The sequence below is a fragment of the Tachyglossus aculeatus genome (assembly GCF_015852505.1).
Source record: "Tachyglossus aculeatus isolate mTacAcu1 chromosome 12 unlocalized genomic scaffold, mTacAcu1.pri SUPER_6_unloc_1, whole genome shotgun sequence".
Classification (NCBI taxonomy): domain Eukaryota; kingdom Metazoa; phylum Chordata; class Mammalia; order Monotremata; family Tachyglossidae; genus Tachyglossus; species Tachyglossus aculeatus.
Window position 1 is genome coordinate 18,434,857 of NW_024044828.1, and position 19,425 is coordinate 18,454,281.

The 19,425-nt window shown below is 57.7% G+C and overlaps 2 protein-coding genes across 3 annotated transcripts in view; one reads left to right on the plus strand and one right to left on the minus strand.

Annotated features, from left to right (window-relative positions):
- The first annotated feature begins 3,196 nt into the window (after positions 1 to 3,196).
- Positions 3,197 to 18,816, plus strand: REC8 (REC8 meiotic recombination protein). The gene is made up of 20 exons (XM_038741274.1): positions 3,197 to 3,329; positions 4,198 to 4,307; positions 7,278 to 7,346; positions 7,453 to 7,595; positions 8,013 to 8,088; positions 10,144 to 10,264; positions 11,518 to 11,581; positions 13,890 to 13,969; positions 14,062 to 14,200; positions 14,296 to 14,368; positions 14,535 to 14,626; positions 16,041 to 16,117; positions 16,318 to 16,458; positions 16,549 to 16,615; positions 16,694 to 16,839; positions 16,996 to 17,044; positions 18,083 to 18,149; positions 18,286 to 18,408; positions 18,510 to 18,616; positions 18,716 to 18,816. The coding sequence occupies exons 2-20, from the start codon at positions 4,252 to 4,254 to the stop codon at positions 18,814 to 18,816; spliced, it is 1,791 nt and encodes a 596-aa protein (XP_038597202.1). The 5' UTR covers positions 3,197 to 3,329; positions 4,198 to 4,251.
- A 132-nt stretch (positions 18,817 to 18,948) lies between these two features.
- The window catches only part of IPO4 (importin 4), a 15,026-nt gene continuing 14,549 nt past the window's right edge, over positions 18,949 to 19,425 (minus strand). For both annotated transcript variants that reach the window (XM_038741147.1, XM_038741146.1), the window contains 2 exons: positions 19,333 to 19,402; positions 18,949 to 19,155 (listed from right to left, as the gene is read on the minus strand). In XM_038741147.1, coding sequence (XP_038597075.1) covers positions 19,025 to 19,155; positions 19,333 to 19,402 — 201 coding nt within the window. In that variant the 3' untranslated portion in view covers positions 18,949 to 19,024. The remainder of the gene's footprint in view (positions 19,156 to 19,332; positions 19,403 to 19,425) is intronic.

A 19,425-nucleotide genomic window follows, 5' to 3' on the forward strand; every position in this document is an offset into this window, starting at 1 on the left:
GGACGTGGGTTCAAATCCCGGCTCCGTCAGTTGGCAGCTGTGTGACTTGGGGCAAGTCACTTCACTTCTCTGGGCCTCAGTGACCTCATCTGGAAAATGGGGATGAAGACTGTGACCCCCCCCCGTGGGACCACCTGATCACCTTGTAACCTCCCCAGCACTTAGAACAGTGCATTGCACATAGTAAGCGCTTAATAAATGCCATCATTATTATTATTATTATTATTGTTGTTGTTGTCCACCAGCAGACTTGGCATGACTGACTCCATTTTGTGCATACTGACAGTAGTTCTCTTGGAGTCACTTGTCTCTTCATCGACTAAACGAACCCATATGTTAATCAATCAATCAATCGTATTTATTGAGCACTTACTGTGTGCAGAGCACTGTACTAAGCGCTTGGGAAGTACAAGTTGGCAACATATGTTAACACTTTTTGTCGATAACACTACGTGCCAAGCACTGTTCTAAGCGCTGGGGTAGATACAAGGTGATCAGGTTGTCCCACGTGGGGCTCACAGTCTTCATCCCCACGAGAAGCAGCGTGGCTCAGTGGAAAGAGCCCGGGCTTGGCAGTCAGAGGTCGTGGGTTCTAATCCCGGCTCAGCCACTTGTCAGCTGTGTGACTTTCGGCAAGTCATTTCACTTCTCATGGCTCAGTGGAAAGAGCACGGGCTTTGAAGTTAGAGGTCATGGGTTCGAATTCCGGTTCCGCCACATGTCTTCTGTTTGACCTCGGGCAAGTCACTTCACTTCTCTGAGCCTCAGTTACCTCATCGGTAAAATGGGGATTAAGACTGTGAGCCCCCACGTGGGACAACCTGATTACCTTGTATCCCCCCAGCACTTAGAACAGTGCTTTGCATATAGTAAGTGCTTAACAAATGGCATTATTATTATTATTATTATTATTTTCTGGGCCTCACTGACCTCATCTGGAAAATGGGGATGAAAACTGTGAGCCCCCCGTGGGACAACCTGATTAGCTTTTATCTAGACCCGTGCTTAGAACAGTGCGTGGCACATAGAAAGCGCTTAACAAATACCATCGTTATTATTCTTATCCCCATTTGACAAATGAGGGAACTGAGGCCCAGAGAAGTGAAGCGCCTTGCCCAAAGTCACACAGCGGACAAGTGGCGGAGCCGGGATTAGAACCCACGACCTCTGGCTCCCAGGCCTGGGCTTTTCCCACTGATAATAATAATAACGGTGATGGTATTTATTAAGCATTTACTATGTGCAAAGCACTGTTCTAAGCGCTGGAGAGGTTACAAAGTGATCAGGTTGTCCCATGGGGGGGCTCACAGTCTTCATCCCCATTTTACAGATGAGGGAACTGGGGCCCAGAGAAGTGAAGTGACTTGCCCAAAGTCACACAGTTGACAAGTGGCGGGGAAGGGATTTGAACCCATGACCTCTGACTCCAAAGCCCGGGCTCTTTCCACTGAGCCACTGTGCTTCTCTTAGAACAGTGCTTTGCACATAGTAAGCGCTTAATTAATGCCATTATTATTATTATTATTATTATTATTCTCTTGAACCCAGGTCCTCTGACTCTCTCAGCCCTATTGTGTCCATCCCTCCCACAGCCCAGCGGCTCTTTCCATTGGCTGAGTGAGTCCTGTTACCGGGATGAAAAAAAAAAAACGGACCGCGCTCCCATTGGCCAATGAGGAGAGAGGATAGAGTGGGGCGCCCCTCTCATTGGCTGAGTCCTGTTACTGGGAGCCCCGTCGGGCAGATCTCCGGGGGGGGGGGGGGAAATCCGGACCGTGCTCCCATTGGCCAATGGGGAGAGAGGATAGAGCGGCGCGCCCCTCTCATTGGCTGAGCGAGTCCTGTTACTGGGAGCCCTGTCAGGCAGATATCGGGGGGGGGGGGGGGAACGGACCTTGCTCCCATTGGCCAATGGGGAGAGAGGCTAGAGCGTGGCGACCCTCTCATTGGCTGTGTGAGTCCTGTTACCGGGAGCCCCCTCGGGCAGTTAATAATAATAATAATAATAATAATAATGGCATTTATTAAGCGCTTACTATGTGCAAAGCACTGTTCTAAGCGCTGGGGAAGTTACAAGGTGATCAAGTTGTCCCACGGGGGGCTCACAGTCTTCATCCCCATTTTACAGATGAGGTCACTGAGGCACAGGGAATTCAAGTGACTTGCCCAAAGTCACACTGCTGACAATTGGCGGAGCCGGGATTTGAACCCATGACCTCCGACTCCAAAGTCCGAGCTCTTTCCATCGAGCCACGCTGCTTCTCTAGTTCTCCAGGACTGGGGGAAAAAAAGGGACCGCGCTCCCATTGGCCAGTGGGGAGAGAGGATAGAGCGGGGAGCCCTTCTCATTGGCTGAGCGAATCCTGTTACCAGGACCCCCGTCGGGCAGATTCATTCATTCAATCGTATTTATTGAGCGCTTACTGTGTGCAGAACACTGTACTAAACGCTTGGGAAGTACAAGTTGGCAACATATAGAGACGGTCCCTGCTCAACAGCGGGCTCACAGTCTCCAGGAGAGGGGGAAAAAAAAAATCCGGACCGCGCTCCCATTGGCCAATGGGGAGAGAGGCTAGAGCGGGGCGCCCCTCTCATTGGCTGAGTGAGACCTGTTACCGGGAGCCCCGTCGGGCAGATCTCCAGGAGAAGGTGGGGGGAAAAAAGGGACCGCTCTCTCACTGGCCAAGGGGGAGAGAGGATAGAGCGGGGCGCCCCTCTTATTGGCTGAGCGAGTCCTGTTACCGGGAGCCCCCTCGGGCAGATTTCCAGGACTGGGGACAAAAAAGGGACCGCGCTCCCATTGGCCAATGGGGAGAGAGGGTGGAGCGGGGCGCCCCTCTCATTGGCTGAGAGGAGCCCGCCGGCCGCCCCCGCCTTTCCCGCCGCCGTCGTCGTGAGGCGGGGGGAGCGCCGATTGGTCACCCCGGCCTTCCCGCGCGGCTCTGATTGGTCGGATGGAAGGACGGGGGGGGGGCGCTGAGGCTGAGGGGGCAGGCGGGCGCAGCGAGGGGCGCCCCCTGCTGGAGCCGCACTGCCCTGCACCGCCCGTGCTGCTGAGGAGATTTTCCCGCCTTGGGGTCTCCCATCCTCCTCTCCTCTTCTCTCCTCTTCTCCCGCCAACCCGCCTTCCTTCCCCCGGGACCCCCGAACCCCCGAACCCCCACTGCTCCCCCGAGACCCTCCTCCGCCCCTCCAACGCCGGTGGGCACGGACGGGCGGACTGAGGGGCCGCGCTGAGGCGGCCGACGGTCACCACAGCCTGGGGATCACCACAGGCCGACGGTCACCTCAGGCTGACGGTGTCATCACAGGCTGAGGGTCACTGCAGGGTGAGGGTCACCACAGGTTGTCACCACAGGCTGAGGGTCACCACAGGTTGAGGGTCACCACAGGCTGAGGGTCACCACAGTCTGAGGGTCACCACAGGTTGAGGGTCACCATAGGTTGCTGGTCACTGCAGGGTGAGGGTCACCACAGGTTGAGGGTCACCATAGGCTGATGGTCACCGTAGGGTGAGGGTCACCACAGGTTGAGGGTCACCTCAGGCTGATGGTCACCACAGGTTGAGGGTCACTACAGGCTGAGGGTGAGGGTCACCACAGGCTGAGGGTCACCACAAGCTGATGGTCACCGCAGGCTGACGGTCGCCACAAGCTGAGGGTCACCAGATTATGACGGTCGCCACAGGTTGAGGGTCACCGCATGTTGAGGGTCACCGCAGGGTGAGGGTCACCACGGGCCGAGGGTCACCACAAACTGATGGTCACCACGGGCTGGCGGTCACCACAAGCAGAGGGTCACCGCAGGGTGAGGGTCGCCAGAGGCTGATGGTCACCACAGGCTGAGGGTCACCACAAGCTGATGGTCACCGCAGGCCGACGGTCGCCACAAGCTGAGGGTCACCAGAGGCTGACAGTCGCCGCAGGTTGAGGGTCACTGCAGGCTGAGGGTTGCCACAAGCAGAGGGTCACCAGAGGCTGACGGTCACCACAGGCTGAGGGTCACTGCAGGCTGAGGGTCACCACGGGTTGAGGGTCACCACAAGCTGACGGTCATCACAGGCTGACAGTCGCCACAAGCAGAGGGTCACCGCAGGGTGAGGGTCACCGCAGGCTGAGGGTCACCACGGGTTGAGGGTCACCAGAGGCCGAGGGTCACCACAAGCTGACGGTCGCCACAAGCTGAGTGTCACCGCAGGGTGAGGGTCACCGCAGAGCGAGGGTCGCCGCAGGCTGAGGCCAAACCGCCGCCATGTTCTACTACCCCAATGTCCTGCAGCGCCACACGGGCTGTTTTGCCACCATTTGGTAAGGAAGGAGGCCTCCCCTCCAGTCCCCTTGCGGCCTCCCCCTCCGGGCAGCCCCCCCACCATCAGTTCACGCCAACCTGCCCACCCCCTGCCTGGCATCTTCCCCTCCATCATCTCTCTGTCTCCCAGCAGCCCAGCCCCATCCCAGTGCCCCCCACCAGCAGCCCAGCCCCATCCCAGTGCCCCCATCAGTAGCCCACCCCCCTCACATTGCCCCCCTCCAGCAGCCCAGTCTCATCCCAGCGCCCCCCAGTAGCTCAGCCCCATCCCAGTGCCCCCCACCAGCAGCCCAGCCCCATCCCAGTGCCCCCATCAGTAGCCCACCCCCATCCCAGTGCCCCCCACCAGCAGCCCAGTCTCATCCCAGCTCCCCCCAGTAGTTCAGCCCCATCCCAGTGCCCCATCAGTAGCCCACCCCCCTCAAGTGCCCCCCACCAGCAGCCCAGTCTCATCCCACACATAGTAAGCGCTTAATAAGTGCCATTATTATTAGTAGTAGTAGTAGTATATGTATGTACGTTTGTACATATTTATTACTCTATTTTACCTGTACATATTTATTCTATTTATTTTATTTGGTTTATATGCTTTCATTTGTTGTCCGTCTCCCCCTTCTAGACTGTGAGCCCCCCGTGGGGCAACCTGATCACCCTGTAACCTCCCCAGCGCTTAGAACAGTGCTTTGCACATAGTAAGCGCTTAATAAATGCCATCATTATTATTACATGTCTATATGTTTGTACATATTTATTACTCTATTTTACCTGTACATATTTATTCTATTTATTTTATTTGGTTTATATGTTTTGTTGTCCATCTCCCCCCTTCTAGACTGTGAGCCCCCCGTGGGGCAACCTGATCACCCTGTAACCTCCCCAGTGCTTAGAACAGTGCTTTGCACATAGTAAGCGCTTAATAAATGCCATCATTATTATTACATGTCTATATGTTTGTACATATTTATTACTCTATTTTACCTGTACGTATTTATTCTATTTATTTTATTTGGTTTATATGTTTTGTTGTCCATCTCCCCCTTCTAGACTGTGAGCCCCCCGTGGGGCAACCTGATCACCCTGTAACCTCCCCAGTGCTTAGAACAGTGCTTTGCACATAGTAAGCGCTTAATAAATGCCATTATTATTATTATTATTATTATCCCAGCGCCCCCCCCAGTAGCTCAGCCCCATCCCAGTGCCCCATCAGTAGCCCACCCCCCTCACAGTTCCCCCCACCAGCCGCCCAGTCTCATCCCAGTGCCCCCACCAGTAGTTCAGCCCCATCCCAGTGCCCCCACCATCCATTCACTCATTCAATCATATTTATTGAGCACTTACTGTGTGCAGAGCACTGTACTGAGCGCTTGGGAAGGACAAGTCGGCAACATATAGAGACGGTCCCTACCCATCAACGGGCTCACCAGCAGCCCATCCCTGTCCCAGTGACCCCCACCCCCAACAAGCAGCCCAGCCCCCTCCCGGCATTCATTCGTTCATTCATTCAATCGTATTTATTGAGCACTTACTGGGTGCAGAGCACTGTGCTAAGCGCTTGGGAAGTCCAAGTTGGCAACATCTAGAGACGGTCCCTACCCAACAGTGGGCTCACAGTCTAGAAGCCCCTTCTGAGCACCCCTCTTCCAGGCCAACAGCCCCCTCCCCTCCAAGCCTCCTTGACCCCCCACCCCCCCCCACCCCCGGGCACTGTAGAGAGGAGGCCAGTAAAGAGCAATGTCAGTGGTCCCTCTGCCGGCCTCCGTCCCCAGGGCCCCGTCCTGCCTCCACTCCCCCTCTGGAGAACAACCTCGTTCTCACCTGTCCTGCCGTGGACCCCCAGCCCACGTCCTCCCCCTGGCCCAGAATTCATTCATTCAATCGTATTTATTGAGCACTTACTGTGTGCAGAGCACTGTACTAAGCGTTTGGGAAGTACAAGTTGCCAACATATAGAGACGATCCCTACCCAACAGCGGGCTCACAGTCTAGAAAGGGCTCAGAATGCCCTCCCTCCGCACATCTGCCAGGCTGGCTCTCTTCTTCCCTTCAAGGCTCTACTGAGAGCTCACCTCCTCCAGGAGGCCTTCCCAGACTGAGCCCCCTCCTTCCTCTCCCCCTCCTATCCCCCGCCTTACCTCCTTCCCTTCCCCACAGCACCTGTGTATATGTATATATCTTTGTACATATTTATTACTCTATTTATTTTACTTGTACATATTTTACTTGTATAAAGCGCTTAGTACAGTGCCCTGCACATAGTAAGTGCTCAATAAATACGATTGATGAAATACGATTGATGATATCTATTCTATTTATTTTATTTTGTTAATATGTTTGGTTTTGCTGTCTGTCTCCCCCTTCTAGACTGTGAGCCCACTGTTGGGTAGGGACCGTCTCTGTACGTTGCCAACTTGTACTTCCCAAGCACTTAGTACAGTGCTCTGCACACAGTAAGCGCTCAATAAATACGATCAATCGATTGATCCGCCAAGCTGGCTCTCTTCCTCCCTTCCAAGCCCTCCTGAGAGCTCACCTCTTCCAGGAGGCCTTCCCACACTGAGCCCCCTTTTTCCTCTCCTCCTCCCCATCCCCCCCGCCCTACCTCCTTCCCCTCCCCACAGCACCAGTATAGATGTTTGTACAGATTTATTACTCTATTTATTTTACTTGCACAGATTTACTACTCTACGTGCCTCTAGCTTTATTTCTATTTATTGTGATGACTTGACACCTGTCCACGTGTTTTGTTGTCTGTCTCCCCCTTCTAGACTGTGAGCCCGTTGTCGGGTAGGGGGCCATCTCTAGATGTTGCCAACTTGGACTTCCCAAGCGCTTAGTCCAGTGCTCTGCACACAGTAAGCGCTCAGTAAATACGATTGAATGAATGAATGAATGAATGAATGGGCCTTGGGCTGGAAGGGGGTTGAAGGTGCCCAAGTTTCCAAACTGCCCACCTTCCTGTCTCTCCCTAGGCTGGCAGCCACCGGGGGTACCCGGCTGGCGAAGAGAGATTACATGAAGGTGGACGTGGCCGGGACTTGGTAAGGGCCACGGCGGAGGGGGCGAAGGGCCGGCGGTCGCGGGGGCTCCGGCGGGGTGAGGAGGGGAGGTTGGCACTGGGCCGCAACGCCGCCCTGTCCCCCGCAGCAAAGAGGTCCTGCAGTATGTCCTGGTCCAGGTGCCGCCCCCGCAGCCGGACGCCCCCCGGCCCCGCTTCTCCCTCTACCTCTCCGCCCAGCTCCAGTACGGCATCATCCGCGTCTACTTCCGCCAGTGCCAGTACCTCGTGGGTAAGGTGGCGGAGAGGAGGGCGGCGGTGGCGGCGGGCGGGACGGGGCGAGGGGCCGGAGGCCGAGGAAGCAGCGAGGCCTGGTGTCTAGAGCCCGGGCCTGAGAGTCGGGAGGCCTGGGGTTCTGATCCTGGCTCCGCCACCTGTCAGCCGTGTGACCTTGGGCAAGTCGCTTCCCTTCTCTGGACCTCAGTCCCCTCATCTGGAAGACGGGGATGGAGACCGGGAGCCCCCCGTGGATCTTGGATTAGCTTGGATCTACCCCGGTGCCGAGAGCGTTAGCCGGCCCACGGTCGACATTTAATGAATACCACAGAAAGGGAGGGGGCGGGGGGTGGGCTGGAGGGGCGGAGGCCGGTTTCAGCCCTTCTCCGGTTCTGATCCTGCTCGGACCCGGCCCCCCCAACCCCGGACCCAGAGGACATCCAGCACATCTTAGATCGTCTGCACCGGGCCCAGCAGCAAGTCCGCATCGACATGGTGGAGCTGGAACAGTGAGTGTGTCACCGTGGAGCCTCCCCGGCCGGGCCTGTTGGCATCCCCGCCCCTGGCCACCTCCCCCTCCCCCTGCACACCTTCTCCCCACCTTCCCATCCATCCATCCATCCATCCATCCAACCCTGCATCCATCCATCCATTCATCCATCCATCCAATCGTATTTATTGAGTGCTTACTGTGTGCAGAGCACCATCCATCCATCCATCCATCCATCCATCCATCCATCCATCCATCCATCCATCCGTCCCTGCATCCATCCATCCATTCATCCATCCATCCAATCGTATTTATTGAGTGCTTACTGTGTGCAGAGCACCATCCATCCATCCATCCATCCAATCGTATTTATGGAGTGCTTACTGTGTGCAGAGCACCGTCCATCCTTCCATCCATCCATCCATCCATCCATCCATCCATCCATCTACCCACCCATCCATCCCTGCATCCATCCATCCGTCCATCCAATCGTATTTATTGAGTGCTTACTGTTTGCAGAGCACCGTCCATCCATCCATCCATCCCTGCATCCTTCCCTCCATCCATCCGTCCATCGATGCTATTTATCGAGCGCTTTCGGAGTTCTAGGGAGAGTACAGAAGAGATAGCAGGTGGGGTCCCTGCCCTTAGTTGGGATTTTGGGCTCAGCTGGGGTCGGGGCGAGGGGGACCCCAGGGTGGGAAGGGTCGTTAAAATCACAGAGAGGAGGAAACGGCAGCAGAGACTGAAGACGTCTAGGTAAGCCCCGCGGCGGGGGAAGGAAGGAATGGGGTGAACGCCTGAGTGCTTAGAGGGATGGGGACTCAATCGCACATTTGAGGGGTTCGGGTCTGGCGGCGGAGATTGGGTGGGGAGGTGAGAGATTGTCGGGGAAGGCTTAGCGGATAAAGCCCAGGCTTGGGAGTCTTAAGGACGTGGGTTCTGATCCCGGCTCCTCCGTTTGTCTGCTGTGTGACCTTGGGCGAGTCACTTCCCTTCTCTGGGCCTCAGTGACCTCATCTGGAAAATGGGGATTAAGACCGCGAGCCCCGTGTGGGACAGGGACTGTGTCCGACCTGATTAGCTTGTATCTAGCCCCGCGCTTAGAACAGTGCCTGGCCCATAGTAAGCGCTTAACAAATACCGTTTTAAAAACGATGACAAGTTGACGGTCTAGAGGGCTGGATTGGGAGCTCGTTGTGGGCAGGGAATCTGTCCTGTTTGGAGCTATGATGATGATGATGATGATGATGGCATTTATTAAGCGCTTACTATGTGCAAAGCACTGTTCTAAGCGCTGGGTTATATTGCACTCTCCCAAGTGCTTAGTAATAATAAAAATTGTGGTATTTGTCAAGTTTTTATTATGTGCCAGGCACTGTAATAATAATAATAATAATAATGGTGGTATTTGTTAAGTGCTTACTATGTGCCAAACGCTGTTCTAAGCGCTGGGGTAGATATAAGGACTGTACTAAGTGTTGGGGTAGATCCAGTGCTTGGAACAGTGCTTGGCACATAGTAAGCGCTTAATAAATGCCATTATTGAGAAGCAGCGTGGCTCAGTGGAAAGAGCCCGGGCTTTGGAGTCAGAGGTCATGGGTTCAAATCCCGGCTCCGCCACTTGTCAGCTGGGCGGCTTTGGGCGAGTCACTTCACTCCTCTGAGCCTCAGTTCCCTCATCTGTAAAATGGGGATTAAGAATGTGAGCCCCCACATGGGACAACCTGATCACCTTGTAACTCCCCAGCGCTTAGAACAGTGCTTTGCACAGAGTAAGCGCTTAACAAATACCATCATTATTATTATTATTATTATCCAAGGTAAAGTGCGCTCTAAGTAAATACGATTGATTAATGAATTAGTTCTGCATCTTCTGGTCGTTTCCACTTCCCGCCCCCTTGTACAGCCCTGTCATTCATTCATTCATTCAATCGTATTTATTGAGTGCTTACTGTGTGCAGAGCACTGTACTAAGCGCCTGGGAAGTACAAGTTGGCAACATATAGAGACGATCCCTACTCAACAACGGGCTCCCAGCTCTCCTGAGACCGTGTCCCGCGTCTCTCTGCAGACCCGGCCTGTTGCTGCCCGACCCGCTGGCCGCGATGGAGGCCCTGGAGGCCGCCCCGGACCCGTACTTCGGCGTGATGACCGTCGACCCCGAGCTCCCCGGCCCCTACGACATCCCCCAGGCATGGACCCGTTCCCCCGCCGGGAGCAGGAATAGTTTGGCCCAAATGGCATCCAGGGCCAGTGGCTCAGAGGGCCGGGAAGCCCGGGAGCCGAGCGGCCCCTCTGCCCGTCCCGTCCCCCCAAGGCCAGGGCTGGGGGGCATCCTGCCGCTCCGCTCCCAGGGGACCCCCGGGGGAGACGGGTCAGCCCCAAGAGTCGCGGACTTTAGTCATATTTATTGAGCGCCTTTCGGCGTGCAGAGCACTGTACAGAGCGCTTGGGTGAGTACGGTAGAACTATATAATAGACCCGTCCCCTGCCCTCAACAAGCTTTCGTGGTCTGTGCTCAGTCCGGAACCACTGGGTTTCCTGCCGCTGCCAGGCCGGGGCGTCCACCTGGATGGTTTTGGCAGTAGCCAGAGGGTGGTTGTGGGCCCAGCCGGGCACAGCGCTCTGCACAAAGTAAGCGCTCAATAAATACCATTGAAAGAAAGAAAGAAAAGAAAGAAAGGGTTGTGGGGAGGGGAACCCAGGCAGCGCCCCGGGGCTTGGGGGAAGCGGCGTCACGTCACGGGAAAAACACAGGCCTGGGATCAGAAGGACCTTCTAATCCCGGCTCCGCTTCTTGCCTGTGCGTGAGCTCGACCACGCTCTCTGGGCCTCAGTTTCCTCACCTGTAAAATGAGGATTAAGATGGTGAGCCCCATACGGGCCGGGGGACCGCATCCAACCTGGCACATAGTAGGCAGTCGACGATGGTATCCGTTAAGCACTTACTGTGCGTCAAGCACCGTCAAAGCGATGGGGTGGGTACGTGTTTTATCGGGTTGGATACAGTCCCCGTCCCACACGGGGCTCACAGTCTAAGACGGAAAACGGATTGAATCTCCATTTTACAGATGAGGAAGCGCTTAAATACCCTTTAAAAAAAAAAAGCTGTTGTAATTGTAACAGTGAAGGAGCAAGTTCTGTCCCGAACTCCTGAGTTGAGAAGCAGCGTGGCTCAGTAGGTAGAGCCCGGGCTTGGGAGTCAGAGGTCGTGGGTTCAAATCCCGGCTCCGCCACTTAGCTGTGTGATTTTGGGCAAGTCGCTTCACTTCTTTGGGCCTCAGTTCCCTCATCTGTAAAATGGGGATGAAGACCGTGAGCCCCCCGTGGGACAACCTCATCACCTTGTAACCTCCTCAGCGCTTAGAACAGTGCTTTGCACATAGTAAGTGCTTAATAAATGCCATTATTATTATTATAATTTTGTCTTTTCCTGGGTCTACAGGTCCGCCATCTCCTAGAGGTCCCGGCCCTGGAGTGGCCCGCTCCGAGCCCGGTCCGCAAGCCACGTGAGTGCCCCCGACATGTCAGCATCAGTTCCCAGCTATTTATTTATTTTTTAAATGGTATTTGTTAGGCACTTAAGAATAATAATAATTTTGGTATTTGTTAAGCGCTTACTATGTGCAAAGCACTGTTCTAAGCGCTGGGGAGGATACGAGGTGATCAGGTTGCCCCATGGGGGGGCTCCCAATCTTAATCCCTATTTTACAGATGAGGCAACTGAGGCCCAGAGAAGTGAAGTGACTTGCCCAAAGTCACGCGGCTGACAATTGGCGGAGCTGGGATTTGAACCCATGACCTCTGACTCCCAAGCCCGGCTCTTCCTACTGAGCCACACTGCTTCCCTTACTAAGTGCCAGGCACTGTACTGAGCCCCGGTGTAGATAGAAGCCAATCAGGTTGGACGCAGTCCCTGTCCCACATGGGGCTCGCAGCCTTCGTCCCCATTTTACAGACGAGGACACCGAGGCCCAGGAAAGCGAAGTGACTCGCCCAAGGTCACTCAGCCGACAAGTGGCGGAGCGGGGATTGGAACCGGGGTCCTTCCGTCTCCCGGTCACGTGCTCCGTCTATTAGACCGGGCTGCGTCTCAGTCCGTTAATGGAGAAGCAGCGTGGCTCAGTGGAAAGAGCCCGGACTTTGGAGTCAGAGGTCATGGGTTCAAATCCCGGCTCCACCACTTGTCAGCTGGGTGACTTTGGGCCAGTCACTTCGCTTCTCCGTGCCTCAGTTACCTCATCTGTAAAATGGGGATGAAGACCGTGAGCCCCCCATGGGACAACCTGATCACCTTGTAATCTCCCCAGCGCTTAGAACAGTGCTTTGCACATAGTAAGCGCTTAATAAATGCCATTATTATTATTATTGTCGTTAGAAGCTGCGTGAGCTGGGGGAAAGAGCCTGGGTTTGGGAGCCGGAGAACTTGGGTTTTAATTCTGACTACACTTTTTGTTTTGTATTTGTTAAGCGCTTGCTTAACACGGGGGACAACCTGATGACCTTGTATCCCCCCCCAGCCCTTAGAACAGTGCTTTGCACATAGTAAGCGCTTCATAAATGCCATTATTATTATAATTATTCAACACACCCCGCTTACCTCATCTGGAAAATGGGGATTCGATCTCTGGTTCTCCCTTCCCCTTAGACCGCGAGCCCTGTATGGGACGAGGACCGCGTCTGATCCGCTCCTCTCCAACGTAACCCGGCGCTTAGTAGCACACCATCATCCGTGGTCTTGAGGGCTTACTGTGTGCGGAACGCTGTACTGAGCGCTTGGGGGAGGACAATACGACATCTCCTGCCCACGGGGAGGTTCCATCTGAAGCACTTAGCAAATAGCGCAACTGTTATTACTTAATGGTACCAGTGTGTCCTCCAGGTCGTTATTGTCTCGCCGGGGACCTAGAGGCCCTGCTCCCAGCCCTCGGGAGCTCCCGGTGTAAACCTGAGGACAAGCGCTTAGTCCAGTGCTCTGCGCACAGTAAGCGCTCAATAAATACGATTGAATGAATGACCGTCTCTATATGTTGCCGACTTGTACTTCCCAAGCGCTTAGTCCAGTGCTCCGCACACAGTAAGCGCTCAATAAATATGATTGAATGAATGAATGATCATCTCTGTGTTGCCAACTTGTATCCCAAGTGCTTAGTCCAGTGCTCTGCACACAGTAAGCACTCAATAAATACGATTGAATGAATGACCGTCTCTATATGTTGCCGACTTGTACTTCCCAAGCGCTTAGTCCAGTGCTCCGCACACAGTAAGCGCTCAATAAATACAATTGAATGAATGACCATCTCTATATGTTGCCGACTTGTACTTCCCAAGCGCTTAGTCCAGTGCTCCGCATACAGTAAGTGCTCAATAAATATGATTGAATGAATGAATTACCATCTCTATATGTTGCTGACTTGTATCCCAAGCGCTTAGTCCAGTGCTCTGCACACAGTAAGCGCTCAATAAATACGACTGAATGAATGGATGAATGAATGGAGTGTGGGGGCCGGGGGTGAGGATGATGATGAGCAGGGCCGGGACCCCTGCTTCGTGGCTCAGTAGAAAGAGCCCCAGCTGTGGAGCCAGAGGTCCTGGGTTCAAATCCCGGCTCCGCCACTTGTCAGCTGTGTGACTTTGGGCGGGTCACTTCACTTCTCTGGGCCTCCGTTCCCTCATCTGTCAAATGGGGATGAAGACTGTGAGCTCCACGTGGGACAACCCGATCACCTTGTATCCCCGCAACGCTGAGAACAGTGGTCGGCGCACAGTAAGCGCTTAACAGATGCCGTCATTATAATTATTATTGTTATTCCACAGCCAAGGTCCCAGTCACCACCGTGACCCCCGAGGCCATCACCCTCCGGGAGATGGAGTTGATCCGGGTGCTGCCCATTGAGGTGAGGGGATGCGCCCGGGTCGGTGCCGGCGTCCACCCGGGGCGGTCCCTCGGCCTTCCCCGCAGCCCTCGGCCTTCTTCTTCGTGGTTCAGGACGAGCGGGAGCTTCCGGAGATTTCCTACGCCGACCTCGACCTGCTTCTGGCCGAGGAAGGGGAGCCGGTCCTGGCCAGAGAGAGGCCCCCGCCGCGTCGGGAGCGCCCCAGGGTGCCGCCCCCTCGGCTCCCCGAAGGTCAGGCGCCGCCCCGCCACGGACGAGGGCCCGGGCGGGACGGGCACCGGGATGCCCTGCCCCGGTGACCCCCGCAACCTCCCACCCCCTTGCAGAGCCCGAGGAGGAGGAGCTGCGGAGACTTGAGGAGGAACGGCCCCCCAGGCTCATCCCTCCATCTCCACCCCGGTAAGGCCCGGGTCTCCCCGTCGAGGCCCTAACCTCGCTGCAGGCAGAGAACGGGTCCGCTCATTGTTGTACCGTCCTCTCCCAAGCGCTTAGCACAGTGCTCCGCACACAGTAAGCGCTCAATAAACAGTGAGGCCGGAACTCGCTCCCGGTTTGGATTCCCCAGGTTGAGGGAAGAGCCGGAACGGCCCCCCGAAGTCCCTCTGGAGCCCGAGGCACCCAAGCTGCTCCCACCCGAAGCCTACCCACCACCGCCAGGTAACTGCCCCCCGGGCACTGCCCCGTGGGACTGACCGCCGCAAGCCCACCCCAGAAGTCTTTGCCTTAATAATAATAATGACGGCATTTGTTAAGTGCTTACTATGTGCAAAGCACTGTTGCCTTCCTGCTCGAGACTCCTAGAGAAGCAGCGTGGCTCAGTGGGAAAGAGCCCGGGCTTTTGGAGTCAGAGGTCATGGGTTCAAATCCCAGCTCCACCACTTAGCTGTGTGACTTTGGGCGAGTCACTTAACTTCTCTGGGCCTCAGTTCCCTCACCTGGAAAATGGGGATGAAGACTGTGAGCCCCACGTGGGACCACCTTGTATCCCCCCCAGCACTTAGAACAGTGCTTTGCACATAGTAAGCGCTTAATAAATGCCATCATTATTATTATTATCCTAGCTCCATCCCGATGCTCTCGGTGGGCGGGAGAAGGGGGTCAGCTCGAAGCTGATACAGGGTGAAGTCCGGGGAGCCATCAGGCAGGGGGGCAGGTGGAGAGAGGGCAGATCTGGGACTCTGGTGGCTACCAGAGAAGCAGCGTGGCTCAGTGGAAAGAGCCCGGGCTTTGGAGTCAGAGGTCATGGGTTCAAATCTCGCCTCCGCCAATTGTCAGCTGTGTGACTTTGGGCAAGTCGCTTAACTACTCTGGGCCTCAGTTCCCTCATCTGGAAAATGGGGATTAAGACTGTGAGCCGCCCGTGGGACAACCTGATCACCTTGTAACCTCCCCAGCGCTTAGAACAGTGCTTTGCACATAGCAAGCCCTTAATAAATGCCATTATTACCGGTGCGTCGGATCCGTGCCCTTTGGGCATCCGCCACCCAAAATGGGGGTTCACGCGGCCATGAATGACTCATTTGTACCAACGTCCGTCCCTCCTGGACTGTAAGCTCGTCGTGGACAGGGAACTCTGTTTACTAACTGCCGTAATAATAATGGTACTTATTAAGCACTATGTGCCGGTCACTGCTGTAAGCGGTGGGTTGGATAGAAGTTAATCAGGCTGGACACAGTCCCTGTCCCACATGGGGCTCGCTCTTAATTCCCACTTTCCAGATGAGGGAACTGAGAAGCGAAGTGACTGGCCCAGGGTCACGCAGTAAATAACTGTGGTACTTGTTAAGGTGCTTACTGTGTGCCAGGCGCTGTACTAAGCGCTGGGGTGGATACAAGCGAATCGGGTTGGACACGATACCTACCCCGCGTAGGGCTCACATTCCTAATCCCCGTTTTCCAGGTGAGGGAAGTGAGGCCCAGAGAAGCGACTCTTGATTGTGGTATTGGTTAAGCGTGCCAGGCACTGAACTAAGCGTTGGGGTAGATAGAGGGTCTTCGGGTTGGACGCGGTTGTACTCTCCCGAGCGTTTAGTACGGTGCTAAGCGGCGCCGCCGGCTTGATCGTTGGCAGAGGTGACGCCCCCGGAGATTCTGCCGCTGCCCCCGGTCTTCGTCCCACGCGAGGAGCGGGTCGTGCGCAGCCCCGAGGTGAGGCCGAGGGTCCGGTCATTGTCGTCCCCCGCCCCCGCCGCCACCAGCCCCCCAGCCCTGGCTTCCCCTCTTCTCACACCCCCGAGCCCCCGCCCGCCGGGGCGACCCCGGGGCCGGGTCTGGGGGAGAGGCCGGCCCGCCCGCCCGCCTCGGCCTTACCTCTCCGTGCCCGTCCGTCGCCTCCGCGGGCACCTCAGCTGGAGCTGCCGGAGGCCGTGGCCCCCGTGCCCCGCGCCCGCCCCCGCCGCCAGCTCCAGTTCTCTGACGTGGAGACTCAGATCCCCCGGGACGAGTTCCAGAGACAGATCCGGGAGACCCGGGCCCACACCCGGGATCCCGTGAGTAGCGGCGGAGGGGGCTGGGGGGAACGGGCCGGGACCCAGTGGTGCCAACGGTGCCCCGCTTCACACCGCCCACCGTCACCGCAGACCCTGGTGAAGCCCCCGCAGCGGCAGGGGAGGACCCCCGCGGACCTGCTGGGAGCCCCCACCTACGGTGAGAGGAGCGAACCCTCTAACCCCAGTCCGCGGCCGGCCCGTCTGCCCCGCGCCAACCCCGCTGCTCTCTCCCCAGCCAAATGGCTGCCCCCCGAGGTGCTCGCCCTGTGGACTCACTGTGCCCGGCCACCCCTTCGCCCGCGGGAGCCGGCTCCGCCCCGGGTGCCCGAGGAGGAGGAGGAGGAAGAGAGGAGGAAGGCCGAATCCATCAGCGAAGTGGAGGTGATGCGGCCCGGCCCGGGGGGGGCCCCTTCCGGAACGGACCACCCCCGGCCCGGCCTTCCTGGGGCGGGGGGCGGGGGGGGTCCTCCCGGCTCCCGGGGTGGGTGGGCTTGGCCACAGGGGGCCTGAGCTCAGCCACTTGTGTCCCGTCCCCAGGCCATGCGGGAGGCCCTGGAGCCCAGTGGTCCCCTGCTAGTGTCTGCAGGTGAGAGAGAGCGAGGCGGAGGTGGGAACAAGCGGAGCACGACCAAGGAGAAAAGGGGGGGGAGGAGGAGGAGGAGGAGGGAGAAGGAGGAGGAAGAAGAGAGGAGGAAGAAAAGGAGAGGGAGGAGGAGGGAGAAGGAGGAAGAAGAGGAGGAGGAGGAGGAAGAAGAGAGAAGGAAGAAAAGGTGAGAGGAAGGAGAGGGAGAAGGGGGAAGAGGAGAGGAGGAGGGAGAAGTGGGAAGAGGAGAGGAGGAGGAAGAAGAGGGAGAAGGAGGAAGAAGAGAGAGGAAGAAGAGGGAAGGAGGAGGAAGAAGAGAGGAGAAGGAGGAAGAAAGGAGGAAGAAAAGGAGAGGGAGGAGGAAGAAAAGGAGAGAGGGAGGAGGAGGAAGGAGAGGGATGAGGAGGAGGAAGAGGGAGGAGGAAGAAAAGGGAGGAGGAGAAGAAGAGGAAGAAAAGGAGAGGAAGGAGAGGGAGGAGGAGGAAGGGGAGGGGAGGAGGAGGAAGAGAGGAGACGGAGGTAGAGAAGTGGAGGAGGGAGAGGGATGAGAAGGAGGAAGAGGAGAGGAGGAGGAGGAAGAGGGAGGAGGAAGAAGAGGGAGAAGAAGAGGGGGAAGAAAAGGAGAGGGAGGAGGAGGAAGAAGAGAGGGCCGGGGAGGAGGAGGAGGAAGAGAAGTGGAAGAGGAGGAAGAAGAGAGGAGGAGGAAGAAGGGAGGAGGAGGAAGAAGAGGGAGAAGAAGAGAGGGGAATGGAAGAAAAGGGGAGAGGAAGGAGAGGGAGGAGGAAGAAAAGGGAGGAGGAGGAAGAAGAGAAGGGGAGGAGGAGGAAGAAGAGAAGGGGAGGAGGAGGAAGAAGAGAGAAGGAGGAAGAAGAGAAGGAGGAAGAAAAGGAGAGTGAGGAAGGAGAGAGGAGAGGGAGGAGGAGGAAGAAGAGAGGGGAGGAGGAGGAGGAAGAAGAGAGGAGAAGGAGGGAGAAAAGGACGAAGGAGGAGGAAGAGGCGGCACCCCCTCAGCTTGGTTTCTCCTTTCCCCGGCGGGCCCAGAACTGTCTCTGGAGGCCCTGGAGGAGGAGCGGCTCCGGCCCAGCCTCATCCCCCCGGAGGAGCCGTGGTGAGCCGGGGGCGGGGCGGGGACCCCCACCCCGGGAGGGCAGGCGGGCGGGTGGGCGGGGGGGCCAGGGCAGGGACCCGCCCGCCAACCCTGCCCACCGCCGGTGCCCCCCCCCCACCCCCCCGCCCCCGCTCAGGAGGATCCCCGAGAGGGAGGAGCCGGCGCTGCCCGCGGTGCCCGAGCTGCCCGAGCTGCCCCCGGAGCTGCCCCCGGAGCTGCCCCCGGAGCTGGAGCTCCTGACGCAGGAGGCCCTACTCAGGTCAGCGGGGCCGGGCCGCAGGCCGGAGGGCGGACGCGGGAGGGGGCCGGGCCGGGCCGGGCCGGGCAGGGGGCCGTGAGGGCTCTGGCCGCTGCCCGCAGGATGGTGAGCACGGAGCTGAGGACGACGGGCCAGATGGGCTTCCAAAACCTGGTGCCCCCGTTCGCTTCCCGGCTGGCGGCCGCGCACGTCTTCAACTTGCTTTTAGGTGAAGGGGGAGAGGAGGGAGCGGGGAGGGAGGCGGGGGGCTCGGGGGCGGCGGGGCCGCGCGTTGGGTCCTCCTCACCCCGTCCCCTCGGGCCCCCAGTGCTGGCCAGCCGGCGGATTCTGCGTGTGGAACAGCTGGAGCCGTTCGGGCCCCTCTTCATCCGGCCGGGGCCCCTCTTCCCCCTGGCCCCGGACAAGTAGGAGCGGGGCGCGCCCCCCCCACCCCGCCCCCGTCGCCCCCAGACCCACGGAGGCTCAGGCCCAAACCAGCCGGCTTTATTCCGACAGAAGGTCCACCCCTCCCGCAGCGTCCGACGTGGGGATCGGGTCCTGGGGCCGGGGGTGGGGGGTGGCGGGTGAAGGCACCAGAAGTCTCGGGCGGGGGCCGGCGGGGCCGTCCCGGGGGGTCCTAAGCGGGGCCGAGCGCGGCCTGGAGGTCCCGGGCCTTGTCGGGGGGCAGCGAGCCGAGCGCCTTCTGGAAGTTGTCGGCGTGGTGCTGGGCCAACTGAGTCACCAGGAGCCGCAGGGCAGCCTCGGAGTCTGCGGGCCGGAAGCGCGAGCCCGTGGCCGTGGACACGGACCCCCGCCGCACCCCGTCCCCCAACGCCCCCCGCCGCCCTCGGCGACTGTCTCTGTTGGTTGTTATAAACGGTTTTTCTCTCCTGGTGCCGTTTAATCTCCCGGGGGTCGCGGCCCCCTCCCCGCCCTGCCCCTCACCTTTGGGGAGCCGGCCGGACCCCAGGACGAGGCTGCACACCCGCAGGAGCTCGGGGGCCGTTTCTACCACCTGGGAGGGAGGGAAGGGGCGGG